A 10,141-nucleotide genomic window follows, 5' to 3' on the forward strand; every position below is an offset into this window, starting at 1 on the left:
TCAGATTCGTAATAAGAATGATCTCCAAAACATCTGATTTCCTATGATTGAGCATATAGCCTTTTGTTATATATAGATATCTTAAAATTCATTTGGCTACTTTCTTATGATCCAAACTTAGTTTGCGTAGATATCTGCCCAAAACCAGAAAGATAAATTTACTCCCACTTAATCTGTGATACACAAAATCATCTACTATGTTTACCTCAAAACCAAATGAGATAATAAATTGAAGAAAAATATGGTACCAATCATAGGATATCCAAAGTTAAGGTTGTTGAGTTTGTGTATTCAGAATAGGAGATTAAATAAAATTGTCGATCATTAATTCATAATATGCATACTATCGAAAGCAATAATATGAATCAAGATTGATTCCTGCTTAAGGACAATGTTTTAACCTTGTTTCTCCCCCAAACTCAACATCCCCAAAGAATGTTGCTCTATCCAAAATGCAAGGTCAATATCTATGCAATTGAGAACTAACATAATGCCCTCATTCAATTCCTTAAAGTTAATCTCATTGATTACATGAATCATAAATGTGATTAATGTTAATAGATATAATACCATAATTCAAACATGTGGAAATCTATTTTTATGCTCACTAATCCATAAACCGTAATCAATAAATTCAATTTATGACATCTTTAAAAGATATCGACACAACATTAATATCAAGTTTTTGGACTATAATACTAACTTGCAAGAGATATCATTGTTTTAGAGATAAACATTGACAATAAATAATGTCAGTTAGCAAGCAACTCTTTGGATTTGACTTATTTATCACATGGAACAAAAAAATCGTCACAGCTTTTATGTTTATTCGGCCAAATATCAGTCTACATTTGGGTCGGCTAATACCCGCATTAATAAACAGATAAACTATAAAATTTGATAATGATAATAATCGACAATAAATCATGCCAATTAATAAGCCCCTCTTTGGATTGACTTATTAATGACATGTAACCTAAAAATTGTAATCAAAGATGTGTTTATCCGACCAAATATTAACCTACCTTTGGATCAATTAATATCCGCATTAATAAACACAAACCATAAAATTTAAGTTCTTTGTAAATTAATTTTCACAAATAAGATCACTTTTGTGATATATTGTGTCAGTTAATTCACCCTTAAAATAACATATCTTTGATTTATTGATAACCAAAAATAAAAGACAACCATACATGAAATGGTGTCAAAAGTTGTTACCAAATAATTTCTTTAAATGCCCGAAAACACATTAGATTATGAAGACAATAACATGAACATAATTGTATTAAAGAAGACAACAATAAAATAAAATCAAATCTATAATAATGTAATCCCCATACAATTCATATAATTGTATGTGCTAAAAAATTTATCGTTATGAAATCCCGGAAATATATATTAAATAAAAAAATGGATTCCATAACTCCTTCAAATGTCAACCCAAAAAAAATTTAATCCCCATATTTTAAACGCACCGAATGAATTCACGAATAAAATAAAAATATCAAAGTCTATTTGATCAATTCCTTAGATAAACCAATAATAAAATATATTAGGTTTTTTTTAAAGAATATTAAAAGATCATAGAAACACCTAATCGGAATTAAGTGGGGTTAAAAAACAATCAAGACTTTAGAATGTGCTTAACTTTAAATTGTTTGAAAATAATAAAGTAAAATTTATCCGAACAGTAAATCCTCAACACATCCGATCATCCGGAATTAAACAAAATCATTAAATGTCGACTTGTTATGGTCAATTACAAAATCAAATAAACAAATATGGGTTTAAGGTAAATATAAATATTAACTTTTTGGTTGTAATCGAAGGTGTACGTGTTTGACATATTCAACAATACAACTATGATATAACTTTGAAAGAGTAGGAAACAGTATGAAGGAGTAGGGATGTTATTTGGGTCGGAACCGAACCGAACCGAACTGAACCGAATAAACCGAAAACCGAATAAAGCAAATTGTATGAACCGAAAACCGAACCAAATAAGCAATATGGGTTCGGTTCGGTTCGGGTATTATTCGGTTCGGTTCGGTTCTGGCCCGAATAACCCAAATAACATGTGCAAGATGATTAAGGAGTCGAATAACCCAAATAACCCGAATATTTTGTAGTCGAATAACCCGAATAACACTTGTAGTCGAATAACCCGAATAACCCGAATATTTTGTATTACATTTGAAACTTATGATTTCATAAGTATATAACCCGAATAACATGTACAAAATGATTTTGTAGTCGAATAACCCGAATATTTTGCATTATTTTTGTAGCTTATGATTTCATAACAAATCTTATAAAGAAACAAATTAAACACTAAATATTAAACATCCAAAACACCCAAAAATCTATCTATAAGTATATAACCCGAATAACCCAAATAACATGTACAAGATGATTAAGGAGTCGAATAACCCGAATAAATATTGTATTTTTTATGATTTTTGTAGCTTATGATTTCATAACAAACTTTTTAAAGAAACAAATTAAACACTAAATCGACTCACGCAAGGCCGCAAGGGAAAAAAAGACTCTTCATATTCGGTTTGGTTTTTTGGACCGAATAACCCCTTATTCGGGTAACCCGGACCGAATAACCCGAAAACCGAATAAGCCTTATATAGATACCCGAAAACCGAATCGAATTGCTTATTTGGGTCTACTTCGGTTCGGTTCGATTCGGTTCTCGGTTCGGTTCGGGTTTTCGGCCCAATTTCTCATCCCTATGAAGGAGTATATATTAAATACCGAAAGCAATTAAAAAAATTGCGATCTTGATAAAGTGCAGAAAATAAACTCCTATAGTCACGAGATGGTGATTTTGGTGCATGAGAGATAAGCAAATATGTTTCATCGAGGATCAAGCATTATATTTTTTTTCTAGTAATAGATTCGAATAGGCTTTGATACCAATTGTTGGTTATTTTCATAACCAAAACATAAAACGTGGAATCATAATTTTGGATCTTTAATCTCAAATCTGATTAAAAGAAAACTTAAACATGAAAGAATGATTAATACCTGATTTATTATGATCTTTGGATGTGAAGAACTAGGATTGAGTTTTTCAGTTGATCTCAAGAGTTCTCTCTAAAATACCTCGGCAAACCTTAAACGAATTTACATGTGTATTTTCGTGTGTGTTGATTTGCTCATCATCATATATATTTATAAATGGATATAAACCGTAATGTGAGAGATGGAAGAGATCTTGGGGATCTTGAGTCAAACCGGGAACTCAACCCATAAAGTAAGTTAATATTCTATAAATCGATCCATCAACAATTTATATTCTTACCATAATAATTGGATTTAATAATATATCGTATAAAGTGTTTCCCATAATTATCCAACATCCAACAAATCTTTTACTCAATTGTCCAACATCCAACAAATCTTTTACTCAATTGTCCAGCCACAAAAGAAAAACCAATTTCTCAAAATCTTTTGATAGCTTTAATGTTGATGAACAGATTGAATTTTGCATTAGTTTTAGATGTTGATGTGACGTCACGTCACTTTATGAGAATCATTTCAAGCCTAGAAATGTTCAAGCTAATCCTAGAGAATATTCATAAGTTTGTTACGGGGGAAAAGCCTCATCTTTCAAGAAACATATTAAGGAGAATGTCAAAGAAAAACTCAAGGATCAGAGATGGATACTAATAGTCCAACAAAAAAGAAAACGTCAATTAAAAAACATCTACGAGGAAAGTTTGTTCTAAACCAAGTACTGCAATCAAATAAACTAAAAAAGGCCCTGAAACATGGTAATTAAGCCCTTTGCAGTGTTGGATAAGTTTAGAATTCACACAATTTGTTAACACTAACACAATCTATATTACTCGAGTGTAATATGAGAAGAAAAGTAAATGGGTAGATTTGTTTTAGTAAATAACCAAAAACAAAATTTAGAAAACCAATTAAAGCAAACAAAGTAGAAAATTGAATTTGGATTAAGATGATAAAACTACTTTCACTTAAATTCGATTCACCCTTTAATTATGGTTGATTCGCATAAATACGATGGATTTAAGTTGTTGTCTACCGATTTCTATAGTGGTTATCCTCTTGGTCAGATTCTGTACATAACTTACATGTCCAAAAAAATTGTTATTTTTGCAAATTTCATTTTTTTATTATATCGTTTATTAGGACTAGTTTAGTTGATATCCATACAATAAAATATTACAGAAAAAACACATGCTTCATGCTTTCCTTATATGATAAAAAATAAAAATGATTTGCATGAAAAACCGTTTCAACCTTTTTCATAGAGATATGATTAATCGATGTAGACCTTACCCGATAATATTGGAGCACAAAGGGCCCAGTCTTTGGGCCAAGCCCGATAAGGATTGAACGTCAACGTGCTCAGTTATCAGGCTAGCCGCCGGCTGTTATCAAGTAGATTCTCAACCGGGCTATACCTGTGCTTTTTCCAGGCCCTTCAACATGTATCCATTCAACCTGGTTTATTCGTATCCTCCTAAAATATCCAACCCGATTGAAGCCATATCCAACAGGGTCAGCCTACTGCATGCTCCAAGCACCCCAGTCACTTTCTTATCGCCGTCTACTAATTACTAACCACAACACGACGATAATTGCCATTATAAACACACAACTGCAGCAGCCCTCTTCTTAAAATTTTAAAAAGCTCCTTAATAGCTTTCACTCTTGAAGAACAGATTTATTCATGGAGGGAACGATTCGTTGCGGTGCGAATTACGTTCCTCTTTCCCCAATCAGCTTCTTGGAGAGATCTGCTGTTGTTTACCGAGATAGATTATCGGTTGTTTATGGCGATCATGTGAAGTTCACTTGGCGAGAAACTCATGAACGATGTGTGAAGCTTGCGTCTTCTCTCGCTACTCGTTTTCGAATTTCTCGTGGAGATGTTGTAAGTTTATCAGGAATTTTTTAGTTGCTTTACGAAAATTTGACGATTTCGTGTTTCATTTGAATGATTTGGTTCCAAATATCTGTTAATTACTTCTGTTTTTATTGAAATTTAGGCTTTCAGTTTGTTGATTTCATGTTCGGTGAAGGATTTACTTTTTAATTAGTGTGAATTGCGGTGTTTAATTTTGGGAATGCTCTGTCGATCCCTTTTAATCGCTTTACCTCTTTCTTGAAACTACTTTTCGAACTGATGACTTGGTGTTCTTGATTTCATGCTCCATTGATCTTTTTACTTTTTGATTGCTGTTGATTACTGTTCATGATCTGATTCTTAGCATAAGTTGAATGGTTTCTGGTTAATTGATCAGTTTGCATTGCTCTTATCTGTTTCAAACGCTAATTGTGACTTTTCGAGGGCAAACATCAGTTAATTTCAAATGATTAAATAAACCAAGATTTTTTTTCTTCGATTTTATGTAACCATTTGTGTTTTCTCAAAAGAATTTCATGCTTTATTTGTCAAATTAAATTAAAATTGTCTCATACAGGTAGCTGTTTTGGCCCCAAACATCCCTGAAATGTACGAACTCCATTTCGCAGTTCCAATGGCTGGTGCTATTCTTTGTACCCTCAACATTCGTCACGATTCACCAATGGTCTCAACTCTGCTTAAACATTCAAACGCCAAATTACTCTTCATTGATTACCAATTTCTCCAAATCGCAAAGGGCGCAATCGAAATTTTATTAAAATCAACAACTTCAGTCCCTCAACTAATCTTGATCCCGGATTCCGGCGAACTTTCCGGCCACCCGATTCCGGAATTAGTCACCTACAACAATCTGTTACAAATGGGAAGTTTAGATTTTGAAATTAAAAGACCGAAAGACGAGTGGGATCCAATCGCGCTTAATTACACCTCAGGAACAACATCAAGCCCGAAAGGCGTTGTGTATAGTCATAGAGGCGCGTATTTAAACGCGTTATCAGCGGTTCTACTCAACGAAATGCCATCAATGTGTGTATACTTATGGACAGTTCCCATGTTTCATTGCAACGGGTGGTGTTTGACATGGAGCACGGCGGCACAAGGCGGCACAAACGTCTGCCTCCGGTCAGTCACCGCCAAGGCTATCTTCGAATCAATATCGAAACATAAAGTTACACACATGGCCGGAGCTCCGACGGTTTTAAACATGATAATCCACGCGCCGGCGGCTGACCGGATCCCGCTGCCCGGAAAGGTGGCGGTGATGACCGGCGGTGCTCCGCCGCCTTCTCAGGTGTTGTTTAGTATGGAAAATCTCGGGTTCGATGTGTTTCATTCGTATGGGTTGACCGAGACGTATGGGCCCGCAACCGTGTGCACGTGGAAACCCGAGTGGGATAATTTAAATAAGGAAACACAAGCGAAAATTAAATCCCGACAAGGAGTGAATCATTTGGGATTGGAAGAAGTTGATGTTAAAGATCCGGTGACTATGAAAAGCATCCCATGGGATGCGAAAACAATTGGTGAGGTTATGGTTAGGGGAAATACTGTAATGAATGGGTATTTAAAGGATACCAAGGCAACACAAGAAGCGTTTAAAGGTGGGTGGTTTAGAAGTGGGGATTTAGGGGTTAGACATTCGGATGGATACATTGAATTGAAAGATCGATCGAAAGATATTATAATCTCGGGTGGGGAGAATATTAGTACGATTGAGGTGGAGTCGGTGATTTTCCGGCATCCGGCGGTGCTCGAGGCGGCGGTTGTAGGGCGGCCGGATGATCATTGGGGGGAGACGCCGTGCGCTTTTGTGAAGCTTAAAGAAGGGTTTGAGTTAACTGGTGATGATTTGATTGTGTATTGTAGGAAAAATTTACCGCATTATATGGCGCCGAGAACGGTGGTGTTTGAGGAGTTGCCGAAGACGTCGACTGGGAAGGTGCAGAAGTTTGTTCTCCGGCGGAAGGCGGTGGACATGGGGAGTTTGGTGAAAGGGAAAAGCAAATTATGATTTTTGTTGCGTTGAATTTTGTGGTGGTGATATTAATTGAATAAAATGGGGTTCGTTGCTGTCCAAGGTTGTAACTTGTGTTGTATCTTTTGTACTATAAAGAGTTGGTATATAATCCAAAATATATAATTGTTTAAATATTAATTTTTATAAACTTTCAAAATATATAATTGTTCAAAAAACAATTAAAACATTTTATTATCATTTTAAATCATTATTTCTTATCAATTGACGCTTATTCTTTTAATCATTTCCTATTATAAAACTAAGTTTCAAATAACATCTATCTCCCTCATAAATGTATATCATAGTTATCCAAATTATTCTTTTAATCATAATTTTACTTGAATTATTTTTTAATCTTCTTTTTATCCACAAAGTTTAAGAAACAAAAAAGTTTCTCCTTGCTAGTTGCCATCAGTTGCAATGCAAAACGAAAAAAGAAAAAAAAAAAGTTATAGCACTAAGAATTAGTATTTTGCTTATTATATGGAAAACGAGCATGCTTTGATATACCATTTAGGAAAAATGATTTAAAAATCTAATGAAGTTTTCAAACCATTCAAAAAATCCTAATCATGTTTTATTTGTTCAAAAAAATCCAACAAACTTAATTTTTTGTTTAAAAAGTTCAACAAAGTTCCAAACTGTTCAGAAAATTTCAATCTTGTTTTGTTTAAGTTCGTTGGGTTTTTTTTTTTGAACAGTCAAAACATGATTGAAGTTTTTTAAACGTTTTGGAAACTTCGTTGGTTTAACAAGTCATTTTTCCGATACGATAATAAGCCACGTCATCCGTTTCTCTTATTTGACTTTCAGGAAAGTGTAACTTAGTTGAGTTTTTTAGACAAAATGTTAAGTTTGTTGGGTTTTTTTGAACAGACAAAACATGATTGAGATTTTTTGAACGGTTTGGAAACTACGTTGGACTTTTAAGTCATTTCCCCTACAATTTATTTATACATCGCCGTCATAGCAATCGAAACAGTTTTCAATTCCATAAAAGGGCTGAGGAGGATAAGTAAATCCCCATAGGATTCCATCAAAGGTTCTGTAGTTTTCATAGGTTTTTTGGCTTTGAAGTTTCAAATGGGCAACTTACTACGGCAATTCGTGTATTCGTATCATGAAAACGTGTCAGTCACGAATTTGACACGAAATGATTACACGATGAGAAATAAGCTTTATTTCAAATTTTAAGATTTACTCGTGTCGTGTCTCTCACAGATTCGTGTATTCGTATCAGGAATTACCAGGTCTACTACCGAGGAAAATATGGAATTCGACTCCTTAACAATTGTTTTTCCATTTTGCACATCGACCATAATGAACACAAACTAATAAAAGGCAAGGCGATGGTTTTAGTTTCAATTTTTCCAAGAATGTAAGAATTACAATTGGAGCCAGTGGTTTCTGATTATCTTAGACTAAGAAAGGCATCTCGGTAGTTTTTCTCTGAATTCAATCGGTACAATTGGAAGAGATTGTTTTTTAATATCATTTCCTGCTGATGTCAAAAAAAATGCAAAAATATGCAAACCAGTTACCTATAATCTACAGACGTGATAGGAGGGTAAGTAAATCTGCATAGGATTTCATTCAAAAAAGCATAACGGTAATTGAAGAATGTAGAAGTAGCCATTGAGGCATTGAGGATTAATCATAAAACAAATTCTTAATTCAATAACAGTACAACACTTGTGAAATACAACCATTCACGTTATCTTACACCTTTCATTGTCCCTCCATGTGTTTAAATTAATCACAAAACATGCCCCATCAACGTACTAGTGGAAACTGAAAAAAATATATATCTTAGTCGAATGATCTACAAATTTACAAATTTTAATAAAATTCAATCAAAGAAAACCTAGATATCATCAAATTGTTGATAATTGAACGCTAATCACACAAAATTCGTTCGGTTGGCTGCAAGGCCGGTCTATAGGTTTTTCATGCCCTAGGCAACAAGGCTTAATTCATGCCCTTGTAGTTAAATCAAAACCATATAAAACATAAGAAATAAGGGAAATATTAGAGGAGCTTCTACTTTACACACATTTCATATGAATTGGATGCAATCAGAATTCAACTAATGCTAATTCATTGTTTCAATGTAAAATTATATTTAACCGAATTACTAAAATACATTTTTATCTTATAATTAGAACTTCAAAAAAAATCTTCAATACTTGAAATACTTTAGTTTAAAACTTGTGGTTTTCTTTCATGCTCTTTGAATAACCTATTGGCTTTTTAGTTGCTACTCACCACGCTTGAAAAGTAGTTTTCTTGATCAAATTTGGAAAATGCGACTCTGATCCAAATATAATGTAACATCCGGATTTCTAGGTATTATGTTGGATCATTTATTTTTTTTGAGAAAAGAGAGGGACTCGACGAGTTGAAGCGTAGACTCGTCGAGTAGGACCGTGATTGCTGACTGGATTAATGAACGGACTCGACGAGTCAGAAAGGGTGGACTCGACGAGTCCGCGCTGTGGATTAAAACCTTAATTCTCGGGGTCTGTGCCCTATTTAAAGGCCTTTATGGCCTCCATTTGCGACCACTACACCCATGAGAAACCTTATAGAGCAGAGAGATTATTTGTGGTGCAAGAGGAAGGCTAATTCACCATTTCTTGTGTGTTTTAGCAAGAAGGAAGGAGGTAGAACAAGCTAAGCAGGTTGAGGAGCTTGGATCCACTTCCATTTGATCAGAGGAAGTTGTTGGAGGTAACAATCAGTGCCATTCTCGTGTTTATAATGATCCTAATGGAATCTAGGGTTTTCTTTATTCCTCTTTTAGTTTGAATCTGGAGTATATGAGGTCCCAAGGCGAAATGGTTCATAGATCTGGACCTTAAGAGGTCCAGAGAGTCCTTACCACTCTGCTTTATGCCATACCTTTTGAGTTATGAGCCTAAGAGGCCATTTTAGAGGTTATTTCACCAAAAGAAGCTTTAGGCCATTTTATGCCATACCTTTTGAGTTATGAGCCTAAGAGGCCATTTTAGAGGTTATTTCACCAAAAGAAGCTTTAGGTGTGTTGCATGTGTACCAAGATTCGACCTTTATATGATTATCATGCTTGGGAAGGTCAGATATATAGATTAGAGAAGCAGATCTGACCTTAGAAGGTCATTTGAGTGTGAACATGCAAGCAACTCGCCGAGTTCATAGGTGGACTCGACGAGTCGAGTCAGGGTTGCCCC

General features: G+C 34.4%; 1 protein-coding gene across 1 annotated transcript; it reads left to right on the plus strand.

Annotated features, from left to right (window-relative positions):
* Positions 1 to 4,479: 4,479 nt before the first annotated feature.
* On the plus strand, positions 4,480 to 7,064 carry AAE1 (acyl activating enzyme 1). The gene is made up of 2 exons (XM_078979026.1): positions 4,480 to 4,921; positions 5,472 to 7,064. Exons 1-2 carry the CDS (start codon positions 4,718 to 4,720, stop codon positions 6,924 to 6,926), a joined length of 1,659 nt encoding a protein of 552 aa, XP_078835152.1. The 5' UTR covers positions 4,480 to 4,717; the 3' UTR covers positions 6,927 to 7,064.
* The last annotated feature ends 3,077 nt before the right edge of the window (positions 7,065 to 10,141 follow it).

Source organism: Lactuca saligna, chromosome 2 (genome assembly GCF_052625555.1).
Source record: "Lactuca saligna cultivar CGN05327 chromosome 2, ASM5262555v1, whole genome shotgun sequence".
NCBI lineage: Eukaryota > Viridiplantae > Streptophyta > Magnoliopsida > Asterales > Asteraceae > Lactuca > Lactuca saligna.